Source organism: Seriola aureovittata, chromosome 19, assembly GCF_021018895.1.
Source record: "Seriola aureovittata isolate HTS-2021-v1 ecotype China chromosome 19, ASM2101889v1, whole genome shotgun sequence".
Lineage (NCBI taxonomy): Eukaryota > Metazoa > Chordata > Actinopteri > Carangiformes > Carangidae > Seriola > Seriola aureovittata.
In genome coordinates this window covers 9,823,786-9,840,883 of record NC_079382.1, presented here as the reverse complement: position 1 = coordinate 9,840,883, position 17,098 = coordinate 9,823,786, and the positions used below count along the sequence as shown (strand labels likewise).

The 17,098-nt window shown below is 41.3% G+C and overlaps 1 protein-coding gene across 3 annotated transcripts; it reads right to left on the bottom strand.

Moving 5' to 3' along the window:
- Positions 1-2,822: 2,822 nt before the first annotated feature.
- On the bottom strand, positions 2,823-16,807 carry vegfab (vascular endothelial growth factor Ab). 3 transcript variants are annotated; one of them, XM_056404987.1, is made up of 8 exons: positions 16,138-16,807; positions 14,139-14,181; positions 12,908-13,104; positions 12,034-12,110; positions 10,066-10,098; positions 7,290-7,454; positions 5,575-5,718; positions 2,823-4,729 (listed from the first exon to the last, which is right to left on the bottom strand). In XM_056404987.1, exons 1-8 carry the CDS (start codon positions 16,189-16,191, stop codon positions 4,708-4,710), a joined length of 735 nt encoding a protein of 244 aa, XP_056260962.1. In that variant the 5' UTR covers positions 16,192-16,807; the 3' UTR covers positions 2,823-4,707. The 3 variants fall into 3 exon arrangements, with proteins under 3 accessions (XP_056260962.1, XP_056260963.1, XP_056260964.1); XM_056404988.1 differs by having other exon boundaries at positions 7,290-7,364; positions 16,138-16,795; XM_056404989.1 differs by lacking the exon at positions 7,290-7,454 and having other exon boundaries at positions 16,138-16,793.
- Between the last annotated feature and the right edge of the window lie 291 nt (positions 16,808-17,098).

Below are 17,098 nucleotides of genomic sequence, written 5' to 3'. Positions count from 1 at the left end.
TCTCAAATTGACCTGACAACCTACATATAGTATCTGCTATTCTTCTGTGTCATTTACTTTGGATGTTACGCGTCTAACACAATTGGATCCTGTGTGATGAGAAGTCATCATAGTCTAAAAACATTTATTTAAAAACAAAATGAAACAGGTGTTATATTTGTGTTTCTTTGGTGTCAATAATAGCTGTTGTCAGGGGAGCATTTGCATCCAAATCTCTTGATTGGCGGTTGCTGAACATGTTATCCTAACCTATGCGTGTATCATGGCCTGAACTATCATGTGCTTTAGAAGTTGTGTTAGTCACTCTCATTTTGCAATGACTTGTAAGTGACGTGAAGCAGAGTTGCATCACCAGGAAAAGGCACGTGAGATTAGATTCAGATCACATTCAACTCTTTTACATTAAACCTTTGCCTGATAAGGACGCAGGCTCAGATAAAACCTGAACCATGTTCTTTCCTCCTCCTTAATAATCTATCACACTTTATGTGACAAGAAATGGTCCTATATCCAAATGGGAGTGTACAAGAGATAAGACCATTTCTAAACTAGAATTGAAAGTAAAGTGAATGTAAAGTAGCCTACACACTTAGTCTAACCCAAACCTAACCTTAAAACATTCACGTTGACATTTTATGACTTACATTATGGAGACTTGCTTTTTGTCCCCATAAGGACCACAAGTCCCCATAATGTGACTGTGTAAACAGATTTAGGTCTGATGCAAGGTTTTCTCTCTTTAGCCTGAAAGGGTCAGAATATGTTTTAAAGGTTACATAAAACAAGGATTAATGTGCTTTTTAGTCTCCCCTTAAAACACTCAGGCATTCTCTGGGCTTGATGAATCACACTATGTGTTTAGAGAAATAACAATCAGGCGAGCTACAGGATAAAACTCCTCCCTTTTTTTAAAGTTGGTGAAAGGCAACTTAGTTTTCTTTCATCGTCAATTAAACTAAAATGATACACTGCTTGTCTTAAAACCTCCTTATCAAATTTTTTGTCATAATACTTCCCATTAAATATCAGATTAAAACAAGCCAAACAGTCCAAACTGATGTTAAATCAACACAGTTGGGCTAGACAGGCAGCTAGCTAGCTTGCTGAGTTCTGGGTTCCTGGTAAATCACAGATTAGATGGTTTATGACATTCTTTGGGGTGTTTTACCCAGTGAAGGGGGCCCCACAATTTTCAGGGATTATATGGTGTGCTTTATATTTAGGTATGCACAGAAAGAGCATGAGTCAGGGAGAGCAGAGCAGAGCATTAGCGCCATGCAGGAGCTAATCCAATGGCAAGTAGCAAGCAATGGGGCTAAGATGAAGCGAGTTTCAAAACAAACATGGCCAAAGATCCAAAAACATCCACTTAATCTACATTCATACGGGTTAGACTTGGTCCAGGGGCCTAGAGATCAACTACTACTGAAGTGTCACTGAACAAGTCACTAATCCCATTCTCTAGTAGCTGAAACTGCTCTTTGTCTTCCCTGGTGGATAAGGGGGACAGGTGACATGATAATCTGGTAAAGCGGAACGGAAAAATGTTCATTGGGAGGCTACAGATATCAAGTTTGCAGTGTCAAAACTCCAGCAACATGCCCAAAAAGTGAGAATTTCTTCACCAATAAAAGGAGAGTAGAAAAAACAGGTTTAGTGAGGTACAGGAAGAACAGCCCATGAACCATAATTGGAAACATGTTCCAGGGACCTTTGTTCCAGGTAATGTTTCCGAATTCTTTAAAAGGTTATTAGATTCCTGGAAAAGTTCTTGTGGTGGAAAAGGGCCAGTGGAGGTGTTAGCCTAACTCTGCAGTCAAACCAGAACTGTCTTTCCAGTCGTTTTGACAACCAAGTTGCATTGTTTCTTGATGATGAAGTAGAGATCGCCTCAGTAAGTCTAGCGGAAGGATCACCTACAAAATGACCTCTTAAATGTTGTCGTTCAGGATTTGTTTGTGTAATGAACAAATGCCAAGAGCAAATTCGGAGGGAAGCTGTGTTGTTTCAGGTACCAGTGAGCCAATTAAATATGAATCGGGAGGTAATAGATTCATGAGTTTGAAGGCTTCTCAGATGCCAAAGCACTGTGCAATATTATATAACTCTGAGGATTTTACACTGTCTTGACATTATTGTGACAATCACGACGTCCTCTATCTTTAAATTGTAAGAAAATGGTAGAATCAGCCTGTTCATGTTACAAAGTGGTCTACTAGGAATTTGAGCTTTCATGTATTGGATTGGCCGAGATGATGTTGCATTGTATTATGGCAAAAGTTTAGCCAGATTCAACTTCTCACTGCAGCAAATATGTGGTTTTTTTGTTTTTTTTTGCTCTGCATCAGCGCCAGGTTAATGAGCATTCAATGTGGATAGAATTATATGTTCTTATGCAATTATGGGCAGAGATGGTCCAACCCATATTTTTATCCTAACTTTAACCACCCCAAGCCGTTACTTGAGTCTTACTAACAGCAAAATAACTATTTTCAACTTGATCTTAAGGTTTATACATAAAAACAATTAATTTTTTAAATTTAATTTTAAATCCAGTCTTCCGATGGGGAGGGGAAGTCTGTGTGCTTGACTTAATAACTGTGCAGGAAAACATTTCAATCACATGAAGAAATCTTTGTTTTCTTTGTTAACCATTATGAAAACTCAACCACAAACACAGTTAACTTCTGTTATTTGCTATTACATAATCCTATGGCCATTGAAAAATATTTTAGCTTCCTTTTTTGTGATGACACACAGTTCCTCCACTGCTCCTAAATGGCTGTCTAGAGTTCGATTTAACAGATGAAATTACTGCACACTGCTTCAAAGTGCCATTTTATTCATAAGGATGAATCTCGGTCTGTCTGTCATGAAAAGAGTGCAGGAATTTCTTATTTTGCCGTTCTATTTTCCGCTCAGGTTACATTCTGCAGGGGTTCTTATTAGATGCGTGAGTATCAGCTTGCCGCACAAAAACATGGAAACTCATGTTGCCTAATTAAATCTCTTGAAAACACAGCATTCACAACACAGCAACCTTTTCCTTATTTTATATAAAAACAATATAATTTGAAAATAAATATGCTTTACTGTTTTACATAGACACAGAAAACATGTTAATAGAGAAGAAGAGACAAAGAGAACTAATAACGAGGGCTCTAAGACTGATGGCAGGTTGTTTTAAAATTTAAAACTGTGGTAGTGTTGTGGTAGTGTATACTGAGCTGCTAGCAGTAGTTTATTTGTATTTGCATCTTGCAGGACGGACAAAACACAGGTCCGCTACATACTTAAATACTTAAATACAACTTACTAACACCTACACGCAGATGTGCACATTGGCTAATGCACATGGACGCACATTCATACACACACACATGGACACAAACGCACAGAAACGTTAAAAACTCTACACGGCACCCACACCCTTAGATAAGAGGGGTTGAAAATCCAGAGATGTCATTAGCACATCAATACAAGCGATCCATCTAGGGAATGTTAACAAATCATTTTTGATTTTTTTTTTTTTCTTTTTTTTGTTTCGTAGAAAAGCACAGAGAGTGTCCATGCTGCGAGTAGCCATCAGTGACCTTACACATTGGGGGGTGGGGGGGTGGGACAGCCACAGGTACATAACACTGCATATATAAATAGACCAAATTAAATATGGGTAGAAGGCTGAATACTGAAAAATACTCTATAGCATTATAAATTATCTAGAGTGGACTATGGCATAAAGGGATATTAAGTATGTACAAGTTCAGAGAAGAAGATATGCAATCAATGGATTCTGTATTGAGCTCAACAACTAACACAACTACTTTGACAATCCCCTCTCCTGAAAAATGAAACAAAAATAATTTAAAAAGCACTCGAAAGATTTCTCAGTACATTTTTGTGAGGCACAGTTTTTCAAATGGAATCAAACTACAGTATAGGATGTTTCAGTGGTTTTCATGTCGGACATAGCAAAACATTAAATGCTATTATTGATGACCAGTATCCCTTTAAAAGTATATGGCACTCCAGAGCCTCTTCTCCTGCAAGCTGATCACAATAGTGAAAACATTGTGTATGTCCATGTCAGCCCTGCAATGTCCTCTGAGGGAAGGAAGCGATATCATGAAGACACAGATTCAAGGTTTCCATCAGCTGTCCCAGTGTCCTCCTGTTTTAGTCCAAAGCGAAAGTAGACATCGGCCGACAAAAATCCATCCGTCACTTTTGAAAGGAGGGCGCACCCATGTCTTCTTCGGCCTCACCCGCTGTTTTAGCAGTTAAATATATCTTAGATTGAGAGGTTTTGCAACTTTTGATTGACACACAACCACAGTAGACTCATATCCAGTGAAGTAATTGCATACAATGAATTGACAACAAGACTACACCTGCATTGCAAGCCTGTTAGAAATGCAAAACCACTTGCCGGATATTTGCGTTTTGTCAAATGATAGGTTTAGTTATTTGTTTCTGTAGCAGCATAACAATTCTGTACTCTTTTTCTTTTTATCATGGTCTATATACACACAGATATACAGTGGGAGGAAACTTCAGTTCAGTCTTTCTTTTTGTTCTCTCTCAGCCAGTCCAAGGGGAATGCTTTCCACAGAAAAGAAGAGCTTACGGTTCAAAGGTCAAAGTGCTGTGCTGTGAAATATCTTTAGAATATTCCTTCATCTTGTACATCTGGTGCTCCCACCTCTCTCATCTTCTTGGCTTGTCACATCTAAACAAGAAAGAAATGAAGAAAAAAGCAGAAGATTTGTGCTGTTGCGTCCTTTTCTCAGACACAATACACGCACACACATAGACATAAAGAGCTAAATTCACAACCAGTGGTGACCCTAGACTGTGGGCGGCCATCGAAGAACATCCAGCAGCTCTGGAGCAACATAATCGTTCATTTGGAGTTGTGTTTCTGGTCATCTGATGAATGTAAATCCAATATTTTACTACCCTCCATCAACTCCTGAGGGAAACATCTGGCTATTTAGCTGCTAAATGCTCCACTATGTTCACCAGCTGTTTGCTAACAATGTCTGCCGTTTGGTGCTGAGTAGGTAGTGTGTGGTTGGTTTTCAGAGCTTTTTTTTACACTCAACAGCTGTCTGCTCAGACTGAAAACGACGCCATGAACCAAAAAATTAAAGTTGCGGTCTGGACAGTGAGTAATACAGGGGAGTTGCAGATTGAGGTGATGATACTTTAGGTTCTTGACTATGAGCGACTTCTTTGACATTGTCACATCGCCGTTGTTGCTTTAAGCTAAGCTAATCGGCTGTTGGCTCCAGCTACATATTTTTATCAAACACACACAAGGGTGGTGTCAATCCTCTCTTCTAACTCGGCAAAAAACATACAACAAAAAAAACAAAACAAAACAAAGAAGCACATCTTCCAAAATGTGGAACTATTGGCTTAAAAATTGATATGACAGAAATTTACAGGAAATATTATATGTTTTCCAAAAAATTACCATCACTGTCTAGACAATGTGTTTTAATGTGTGTTCTTTGATTTTGAACCCTGAACTTCTCGTTTGACTTCAGTTTTTTCACCGGCGACACTTACTTGCAGGTCCTCTCGTTGAGCTCTAGCTGGCGTTCTTTACAGTATTCGTCTGTGTGTTTGCAGGAGCACCGACAGGTTGCAGGATCCTGCACGAACAAACGCTTTCTCCTCTCTGAGCAGTGATCACAACATGGCTCACAAACACTGGACACAGAAAGACAGACAGACAGAGATGGGGAGAGGCAGATTATCACAGTGTACTATAACCAAGACAGGTCACCCTTAGGCCAACCCTTTGATATGCTCCGCTTTGCTCTTCCAAGCCAATGCCTGAAAAGTTGTTCTGCATGTGACAGTTGGGTAGCATTGCAGGCAAATATTCAAGCAGTAAATTTCCCTCACCCACGCCCCCCAAGCCCTCCCTCGTTGATTGGACCGCTCACAAATGCCTTGTATGTGTTAGACATGCAGCGAGCAAAGCTCTGGACCGGATCATGCAACACGAAAGGACACAAGTTGGCTTTGGATCAATGACATTACACCTCTTGCTCTCACTATTACAATTGTTCAACTCTTAATAAAGAAGACTCAAGGGTCTGCTTGGTTCTCTGTTAAGAAAGGTTTCATTTTATTGAGTGAAAACCGAAAATTGTGTTTCCCACAGAGAGACATTAGATGCAGAACAGAGGCTGAAAATGGACAGATGAAGGCTCAGATATATTGACATCTCAATATACAAATTACAAAAGAACACACATACATGTATTCTGTCACAGTATGAGCATTGAAGAAACAAGAGATCATCATTATATTATTTTTTGAATAGAATATGGGTGCTTTTGTGCGGGTTCAGAGACAAAAGCAGGCAAAGAAAGACACAAAAACAGTGCTTGCTTAACAATTTGCTGGTTTACAAATCCCCCCTAACAAAAAAAAAAACAGAAAAAAGGCAATAGATAGCCATCACTTATCTTCACATTGCATAAAAAGTACCAGCATAATGCACGGGCCAGCAAAACCTGTTTGTAAAGATGAAAAGAACAAAGAGTGCAAAGGAGACGGGTACGAGACACAGCAAAGCAGCACAGACTCAACACTGAGCACAGGACCGTGATTACAATCCTGGTGATCCCAGCACAGATACCAGAACAGTATGAGCCGGCCTTTGCAAAGCCATGATGGTGGAGCCGTGATCTGTTTCAGTAGAAGGTTCAAGTTACAGCTAACAGCGACCCAAGATCTGTTTATTGCAGCCTCTTTAAACATGTCCATTATCAATCATGATACTAGCGACGTGACGAGATGTTAGGAGCAACTTGTACCTCAGGTTTCTACTGTTTTCATGATACACCGCTGTATCTCATCCCAACCATCGTTCCAGTCTCATAAGAAGTGACTTTCTTTTGAAGATTGTGCTGGTTAGGCTGGGAGGAGATTAGATGGAGGGGAAATGGGTTATGGTTCACTTCTCGCGGGATATGGCTAGCAAGTCTGCTGTATCGCTGTTATGTAAAGTTTTGCTAAAGCTACGTTAGCAAAACATGTTAGCAAACAGGGCAGCTTAGAAACTGGTGTTCTGAGTATGTAGGACATGACTGATGAGACAAAGTTAGGACAATGCGCGGAAGCAACATGCTAATTGATAATGGCTAACGGGCAAATTAAGAGGTTAACGGGCAAATTAAAACGGACAAAGGAGCTCCTCCCAAATGAGCTTAATTATGAGAAGAGCAACACTCAGGTGCAAGTAGGTGGAGAAGGCGGAGCTGACATACGCATCGTGAATTGTTTTGTCACGGTTTTTCTTTCGTTTTCTCTTTTGGCCTTTACCCTTGCCTTTCCGGGATTTTCTGCAAGAGAAAGAGGACAACAACGCAGATTGATGCCTGAGAGACTGAGGAGAGAGATGGACTGATGTGTTAGCCTCTGTGTTTTGATTTCTGTAAATGCAAGAGCCAAAAAAAACAAAGAAAAAGAAATCAGTATTTCAAAACAGGTTATTGTTTAATTAGATTATTGTTAAAGATTGACTTGTTCGGGATAATAAATTGTCACATTATGAGAAAGGCATCAGGCAGTGTTAACATCAATGTTTGTATCTCAATATTTTCAGTGCGGGAGGATATGAGTTTAAAGAAAGAAAGACAAAAATAAATAAATAAATAATAATGACGCAACCAACTTTTTAAAAGCTGAAGCAACCATTGTCCTTGTTTGTGAAGACACTCCCACAGTAATGCACCTCACTGTACATGGGTTCCTCACATCCTGTCATTTGTGAATGTGATGAATATCAAATGTTCCATTTTTGTAAAACAGTACAATGACTCAGCAGCGTGTGAAAGAGATTCATAGTCTGAGGATTGGCTCTGGCAGTTATTCTGAAATTTCCCACTTGGATTGGGGACAATAAACGTCACAAAAACTGCATCTTTCACTCTATCTGGGTCAGCGCTTTATGGCGGATTCAATGTTTTTTAGACCGCGGCACAATGAGAGCAAACGGGTGCATGTTTATGAATATACTCCTGGATCTTCACAGGTGTAGGCTGCATTAAAATATCTGTCTGTGTGTTCAAATGCAAGATGAGTTCATGTTTTAGCTGTATGTAATAAACTATAATCAAATTGAATCACATTTTTCTATTGTCATTGATGGTATTTGCAGTACATCAATGCTGATTTTTTTTTTTTTTTTTTTTTAAAAGCACAAAAACTGTGAAACTGTGAAGTGGTGTAATGGTGGTAATAAGAATTTGGCCACACTATGATTAGCCAGTTTCTGGGTGCAGGACATTGAAGCTCCAGGAATTATTATTTGTGCACATGTGTACATCGTAGGGTCAGACCTAGCTCCATTTGTTACCTCAGCACTCCATATGTTACTCTGTTATCTGGTCACACAGCCTTTCCAGTTTTCTTTTTACCTGTTATCAAGCGGCAGGTTGCATCTTTAAATGTGTTTTCCTGATCTCATAGATACCTGCTTTCTGCGAGGAACGATGAAATGTTTTTGTGAGGAAAAATTTGTGTTTAAAACCAATATTACCACAGATGGTGATGCCGTGACGACGTGAACTAGGAAAGGAGAGCTCCTTTTCTACTTCACTGTAAGCTACATTAAGTTTTCTGCGTAAACCATGGAAGTTGCCAGTTGAGTCTATGGAAATATTGAATTTAAATATTTTGTCCAGTGGATAACAGGTAAAAACAAGACTGAGTCTAAAGCCATGCTAGCCGCGCTGTGAAGTTGTATGTAGGCACAGCAGTGTTTTGAGCTAATTGCTAACATGGTCACAATGACAGTGCTGACATGTTGATGTTTAGCAGGTATAATGTTTACCATGTTCACCATCTTAGTGTTAGCATGCTAGCATGAGCTAATTAGCACTAAGCACAATGTACGGTTGCAAGTGTTGGGTCATAAACCAAATTTCATGATAATGAAATGGGCTCACAAACGGGGCTAGATCAGACCCAGCTGGGATTCAGTAATAAATACATCCCCAATCTGTAAGGAAGAGGATGAAGCTGACATGCTGTAAAATTAAAGAATTTCCTCTTTGTTGTTGTTCAAAAATCAGTTTCACTGTGGAAGTTGACAGTTAACTGGTTTCACAACCTCAGCGGGGTGACTCACCCTAACAGAACCGCAGACCCCATGGTAGAGGTCAGCAGCGAGCATTAAAACTAACATGGAAGTATGAAAGCATCAGAAACAGGAGTTGAACGACCCTAAGACCATCACTTTGTAGCAGCACGCCATCAATGCTGGACTCGTAAACAGTTATGACAAGGTTAAAGAGGAGCCCTCAGAGGTAACCCTTATCTATATGACAGACAACCTGACATAAAACCAAAATACGACCAACGACCATCCTGCAATGGAAAGATATTAACGACCGGTCACAGAAAGAGGATTAAAGAGTTTTATTACTCTTAGCACACTGACTTCTGTTGCATGAGAAGGGAAGATAACTTAAGCATGGATCATAAAACACAAAAGTTTAAAAGCTCCTCAAAAACACTGTTATCTATATCACAGCAGCCAGGAACAGGAGTAACAGAAGTTAAGTGGGATGTAAACGGTAAAGAAGAGAGGAGAGGAATGTAAAGATGTGATAGAAAAGACGAGGATGGTGTAAAGGACAGGACTAGAGAGGGCAATGACCCCATCAAGTGTCACTCATTCACTTGACTGGATTAAGCTGGTATTCCCTGTTTTTATCACCTGAGAGCTGCATGCTAATCTCAGCATAACATGGTCTCATGTAGCAGCTTGTCTGCTGGGGTTTTAATGAAATATTATCGTTGCGGAGTATTCTTTTTCTGTGTGTTTGAGTGTGTGAAAGAAAATGGAGAGACAGAGGGGGGAGAAAATAACAGATCAATTAAGTGTGAAAGAGCATATGGGATAATGCCAGAAAGGCTGAGAGTTGCAGACGGCTGAGAGTTTGTTTGCAGAGCAACACTGAAAAAAGATCGAATCTCAAATCCCCATTGTTTCCCCCAAAAAACCCAATCTTCATGCAGAAAGAGCGCTGTACTCACTTTTCTTTCTGTTCTCTCACTTCTTTCTTTAACCTGAAACGCAGGAACAAAACAAAATGACATTAGATCGCAGCCTGCCATTGTTTCCTGGTAAACAGATACAGATCAAGATCATTAGAGACCAGAAGGCTCATTATCAGCATGGGTGGGCTCACATCAATCTTTTCAAATCGTGTTACGTCAGCGTCCTTTACCAGAAACTGTGATAAACCTGGCTTTCACTTTCAAATGCCTGGCCTCGGTAAATGAACCAGATTTGTTAGGAAATAATGCAGTGTACACACAAAGGGGTGTGTTAACTGATGGAGACACACACACACACACACACACACACACACAAACATAACTACAATAGCAGGTTGTCAGGTTTGTTTCATTACTTGTCCATGTGACAACTCTTGCTGATAACAGTGTGGAGCAATAAATCTGCTAACACACTCCAGAGACAGCAGTTAGCCAAATGTGTTGGGAAACAGCGTTTCATTTAAGAAGGTCACAGACACCTTGCCAAGTTTCTATTTGAGAGACGTATACAATAACTAAAGCATGAAGGTAAATGTGTGTGTGCATGTATATGTAAATCATCAGAAGACCTTCTGGCTATCAAAAATCAAAGAATGTTGAATTGGATTATTGTTACTGATACAGGTATAATCCTTAAGATTTTCATGAAGGCAAATTCACGCTATTATATAGTAGTTGTTATTGTTCGTGGCGGCGTCTGCCATTCGCGTGCTGGATTCCATATTGCTTACACGCGGGATTCAGGGTTACTGTCTGAAATTTTATCTCATTGATGTCGGCTCACTGTTTACTCTCCTACAGCTGCGTCACGACTGTATAAGGTTACTGCTTAGAGCATAAGTAGCATAAAATGGGAATAATACAAATACCTAAAAATGTATAATTGAGTGTAGTTTACTTTACACCAGGTTACATATTGTTTTTTTCTGACTATTTGGAAAGATGTAACATTTTAACAGTGACTTAATGAACTGTTAGTCGCACTTAACGTCTATATAGCATTTTCTTAAAGATATAGTTTACAAATACTAAATAGATTGAGTACAACCTTTATTTTTATAAAGCTGCCCTAAAAGTTTATCGCATCATCTAAATGGTTTTACAAAAGAAATATGGAGTCATCAGAGATTGCAGTCAGCAGTACAGCATAAAGTTCAGTGACATTTCTTAATAGCTTTCTACAGATAGACGGGGGCAGCCTCACTGAGTGCAGGGAGACTAACTTAACAACTTACTTTCGACTTTGTATCTCAGAAAAGAGGCATATAATGACCAGAGAGCTTGACTCTCAGCCAACAGTGCTTCCTACAATATTTGTTTGCTCATTAAATTCCCCTTAAATGCAGGAGGATGATGCATGTCTCGTGCTTCTGTGTCACAGTTTACTCATTAACGTCACAGATCAAATATGTTTTTTAATAAAAGACAGGCTTTAATAGATTGGATTTAAAAAAAAAAACAACAACTTTATCTGCCTCGGAAAATAAAGAAAAGAGTAACAAAGTGCGTCATAAGATGTAAATGTGTGGTCACTGAACAGCAGAAGACGTCACCTGACTGCGACTGGAGGGTACAGAGACGACACTGACACAGTGCTAATCTCAGAGATCAGTAACTAAAGCTATCAAGCTGATGTTGCTCCAGGAATGACCTGAAGGAACACAAATGTATTTCCTTTACCTGAGCAAGGTGAGGGAATGAAGATAAGTGATGTGTAAAGTTTTACACTGTCACGGGTTTTTTTTTAAGATCAAAGAAGTGAAAGAAGCAAAGATAAGATATGAATCTACCTGATGTGTATCTGTTAAATGTGTCGGAGGCAAAGTGAAAACAATAACTTCACATGATGCGTTTGGTCGACCTCTGCTCTGCTGCACAATAGTACAGTGGTTTTGTGTTTCAGTGGTGTTGTGTGTGTTCCAGTGTGTGTTCAAGGTTTCTTACCTACACTCACATGCGCTGTGTTCTGTAAAACTCATGAAAATATCGTTTTGTTGCTTTTGTGGTTTTATTCTTTTAATCTGTAAGAGAAGAAGAAGAGAAACTGTTACAGAGTTGAATAAAATACATGTGGATTTATAGTGTTTCTACATATTTTACAGGTCTTTTGTGTTGTGAGTTACAACCCCACATTTTCCAGAATAGGCAAAAGCAGATATAAATGGACTCAAGGATCAACAAAAGGACCAACAGTAAGGTCACTGTGTTGTTTCGGAAAAGCTCTGTGGTTTCCAACCCTGCCCCTCGGATGATTGGATGGTTCAGGGGACTTCAGCCAATCAAGAGCTGGAAGGTGCCAACTGTTGACCAGCTGGAAACGTCTACTTTAGTTTGTCATGAGTGGGGAGATTTAAGACAAAAACAGGACTATAAGACTCAAGATGTTAAAATTGAAATGTTTAACAGGCCGTTGTGAAGTCATAGAGCATCGGACGGAACAGTAACCAGGGACAATAGACGCAAAGCTCAAAAAGATCGTCACCCTTCACTACAAGTCTTTACTTGAATCAAGAGCAAACAGTTCCCTTCAAGGGGCTGATGTTTAAATTTAAAAAGGGGCACCACCTTCATTTCAGCCCAAATGCCACGACGGCCACTTGGATGGGCTGAAGTGGACACTAAAGCAGCCGATGTGCCCCTCTGCTGTCATATTTGGGTGGAAATAAAAGTAATACAGTGTTCACTTCAGGCACATCCTTACTGTAGAAGATAAAGCAAAGAGGGCACCCCCCCCCCCCCCCCCCCGTCACCCGCACCCCCTGTGAACCCTTCTGCACAAAACACCCAAAGTATTGCTGTTGTAAATAACGCCGCTGACCTCCATTGTAATGTTATAGCTGGATGTTGGCATGCACTGCAGCATCTCGTCATTGCAGCAACCGGCGCAGCGCGTCAGCACCACGCAGGACGGTATGAAGATGTGCTCCACCTCCTCCGGGTACTCCTGCAGAATCTCCACCAGCAGCTCCCGAGGCTGGCACAAACTCTTGTTGTACACCTCCATTAAAGGGATCACTGGGAGACAGAGTCACAGTGTGCATGGTTATAAAATGGCAGAGCAGCTCTAGACTAAACCACTGACTCCTGAATACTACTGTGCCGTAACAATAACAGACAACTACAAGGAGACTAGAATTAAAAAAAACACTGGCAGCCTCTCAAGGGAGTCAAAGTGAAGGAGATGAAACACACACACATACATGCACACACACGTTTTATTTCTATTGTTCCATTAAGAAGCACTTGGTAACCTTGGTTTTATACAAGTAAATAGAGACTTACCTGCTTATGCAATTTCCTATTGCGATTAATAAGCACTCTATCAGTCTAAATATCTATTTTCACCCCATCTGCTGCACCAAATCATTGCTGGACTCGACTGTCACCCCATTTTTATAGCCCTTCTTCTGCCCCATCGTGATTCAGCTCAGTAATTCATCTACTGCTCTACAATAACAGCCTGTTTCACCTTCAGTCTACTTCCCCCCTCTCTCAGTCTTTGCAGGAGTTCTGCTCTTGAGAAAGATATTAGCACACAGACAGACAACACCTCCAAAATATCACTCGGAGCATTAGTGAACCCAACACAACCCCGGCCTGACAGCCCTCTGGGAAGCCAAACCAAACATGGTGGGCCTGAACAATATCATAAAGTTCAGCTTCTGATTGTCCAAATTAGATTGAGCAACGCTGTGATTGTGCAAAATGAAATAGTGAGCCAAGAGGGTGAAATTCCGCTCTATAACAGAGTCTGGTCACCATAACATTTCCCCTGCTTAACCTCAAACAAGGAGGAATGCTGCACAAGATGAACACGTCCAAGTGTTGAGGTTTAGGGGTGAAACTGCTCTCATTTAGCAAAAAGTGAGAGGTTGGAGGGGGGGGGGGGCAGATTTGGACGGGGTCAAATTACAAAGTTGTCCACCAGGAGGCGATAATTTCCCTTTTTAATGTCAAGGTGAACCTCAAACCAGCCCACTGTTTGGCTGTGTGCCAGCCAGGGAGCCCAATGCAGACTGTATTCCCACGGTGCCCTGTGGGATACCTACCGTCATGTGGACCTCTCTCTGTTTCCTTCGGTATGTGGGCACTCTGCAAGGGGGGGGGGGGAGAAAGACAATCTGTTAGTTACAGTACATTGTGCAAGAGCCCAGCGAAATGTCGCCCATGCCCTTTACTTATCCACAGTTGCGCAAAAAATGTATTTGCATTTTGACATTTTCTGTTGACCACTGCCAGAATATGAAAAAAGCACATTATGTATCTTATCTTAGACCGGCCTAAACTCAGAGTATGGGGCAGTGAGAGTCAGATGTTGAAACTGTGTCTTCTATAAACAAGCAAACGCGTTTTGAAAGAACTTATCTCAGAATAGGATTCCTTATGTTGCCTGTATGGTAGTTACTATATAGCCTTGCATGTGTTGTGTGTAAGGCCTTATATGGCCAAATATTTGACCAGAGGTTCACGGAGCCAAACAAGTCGACCTCAATTCTGCTACGTGGCAAAACTTCAAAAACTGTCTGAGTTACTGTGTCGCTTTTGTTTCAGTTACCAGACTTATAATGTGTGCCCCGCTGCCTCCAGGCAACACGGATTAATAAGTGTTGCCATTAAAACCGGTAAGAATTTCAGCCTGCTACTTTCCCTCACAGGGGGTAGCTGTCACCACACCGGACCACAAAGGATTTTGGCAACTTTCCATCCGTGCGTTCGTTACGCACAACTCTCTGTCGCCTTAGCGCGCGCGCACACAGACACACACACACACTCGCACACACACTCGCACAACACAGCGCGCCCCCTTCTTTCTCAATGTCTCTCCCTCCCTTTTTCATATAAACGCGCGCGCAAGTCGTGCAATATCTCGCCAATATTGCGTGAGACCCGGTCCCGTAGCACCGGCATGTATTGAGTGAGTTGGCCTTGTGAGGAAAGCGAGTAAACTCTATTCCATTCCTAAATTGAAGAAAAAAAGTTCTGGTTGTTCGGAGGCTCCACCCCCTTCTGGTGGCGTGAGAGGGTCCAGCCTTGAGGGCTGAGGGACCCCAGTGCTCCAAAACACTATATACTGTATTATTAATGGACGGGTGTCAAGCTGCGAACACCGGCCCCTAAACCGCGTGATGATAGAATGACTGGCAATGAGCAGTCGAGGCAGCATCCTGATACTGTTCAGCGTTGATTGGGTGGATTAGCTGTCATGAGATCAACCAGTTAGTTAAATAAACACTTTGTTAGACCGTGGAGGGGGGTAAACCTCATTAATTTCGGATGGGATGCTGGAGAGGGGAGCGACATATAACATATTTGCTTGATCTGAAGTGGGAAGCTCATATTAGAAATCACTTTCAGTCCACTCATGTTGAAAAATATGCCACTGCAGCCTGCGTCTGAAGCGGTGAACTGCTTTATTATTTCACCTTGAAACCTTTGCTCAAAGCCTCCTTGGACACGCTGCGCTTGATTAATGATTATATGGAACACGATTTACAGTGCGCTCTCAAGCAGCCATTAAGATTCCCCAGTCGACCTGATTCATCTGTGGAGTAATGCATATCTTGTTCTGGATCCGAGTGTTACATTTCAGTGTGAAAAGCTGTGCTTCTTGTGACTGAAGCGGGCTAACCATGAGGGTCGCCTCGGTGCCAGGAGTGAACCTGCTCACATGTCCTAATTCAGAACTGCGCCTTTAAAGCGTAATAATATCTCCAAGGTGGTTTTAGAGCAGGCCTGCAATCACCTAGCGTCAAACTTCACAACATTCATTCCAAAATCACCTCTCATGCCACATTTGCAACACAAAAAACACACCACCCACGAGTGTGTGGTTTTGGTTTATATAGTGTTGGCTCTGCGTAATGGCTGTTTAAATCTCCCCAAAGCCACTAAACATTTCAGCTTGTTCAAACATGAGCGATGACCTAGCCAGAGCAAAGGCAAGGACGAGCTACACATTAATGACCAGTAACTACATGTCGCAAATAGAAGGTCGATTGGTGTTTCTCTCTTTTCGGTCCAGTTCGCTTTCTGGGACATACGACTCACCTTGACAGCTGACAGCGTCAAAAATAATAGTGTCAAACTGTCAATAAAGTTCATGGTGTTGGAAATCCAATCCAAAGGCAGGCGACGCTTTAAAATCCAAGAGGCCAATGTGGCGATTTGTTCTCAAACATGAAGTTTACAACAACACAAGTGGACCGGCTAAAACTTCTCTAAATAAGGGGCAGAGGGTTGTAACGGCAAATCCATGTTGGTCCCGGGGTTGGAGGGTACAATCCTTTGCGCATAACTTCTCAACTGTTGCCAATGATTTTTAAGATATCCAGAAACACGAGAATCCAAGACGCATAACGTCTCACATTGTTCCGCAGCAGACCTTTATTTTCTTGCAAGGGAGTAGCAATCCACATTACAAAAATAATCCCATGCTTGTTGCGCCAGCCGTCTCCAAGTGTCTGTCCATTGGAAACCTGTAGCCTACTCCTATGTGCAACTTGAACCCATGGACCAGGATGACGTTCAGTGAAAAAGAAAACCGCGTCCCACAAAACTTTGTCTATCTGCCTTGGCTGGTTTATTCCTCTGTCACTGCGCACTTAGCGTTTCAGCTCGCGTCGTTACGACAAAATGCGTCCACCTCTGTCTCCGTCTCTGGCTCAGTGGTGGCGATTAACAAGCACCAGTGGTCTGGAGACGTGGATTGGTAGGAGTGTCTATATGGGCTGATAGCACAGAGCGCTGCCCTGAAGTCTTTTTTTTTCTCTCTCCCAAGTTTCACCTAACCTATTCATGTGACCACTAAACGCAGAGTTCAGAAGTGCTCTATTTTTATTTCTTTATTTGAGGGGGGAAAGAATAAGGGCATCCCGATATTGTGATATTTTACACAGATGTAACCGGATGAAACATCATCCACTATGTACATGCTTTTAATCCATTTCTCATCCCCCACATGTCAGGTACAAATGGCATCTTTTCTATCAAGGACATTAATATAGACAGC

Coding starts and splice junctions, on each gene's coding strand:
- vegfab (XM_056404987.1), bottom strand. CDS start 16,191: ATGAACTTTATTGACAGTTTGACACTATTATTTTTGACGCTGTCAGCT. Junction 14,182..16,137: donor TGACGCTGTCAGCTGTCAAG/GTGAGTCGTATG, acceptor CCCCCCTTGCAG/AGTGCCCACATACCGAAGGA. Junction 10,099..12,033: donor CACAGCGCATGTGAGTGTAG/GTAAGAAACCTT, acceptor CCTGCGTTTCAG/GTTAAAGAAAGAAGTGAGAG.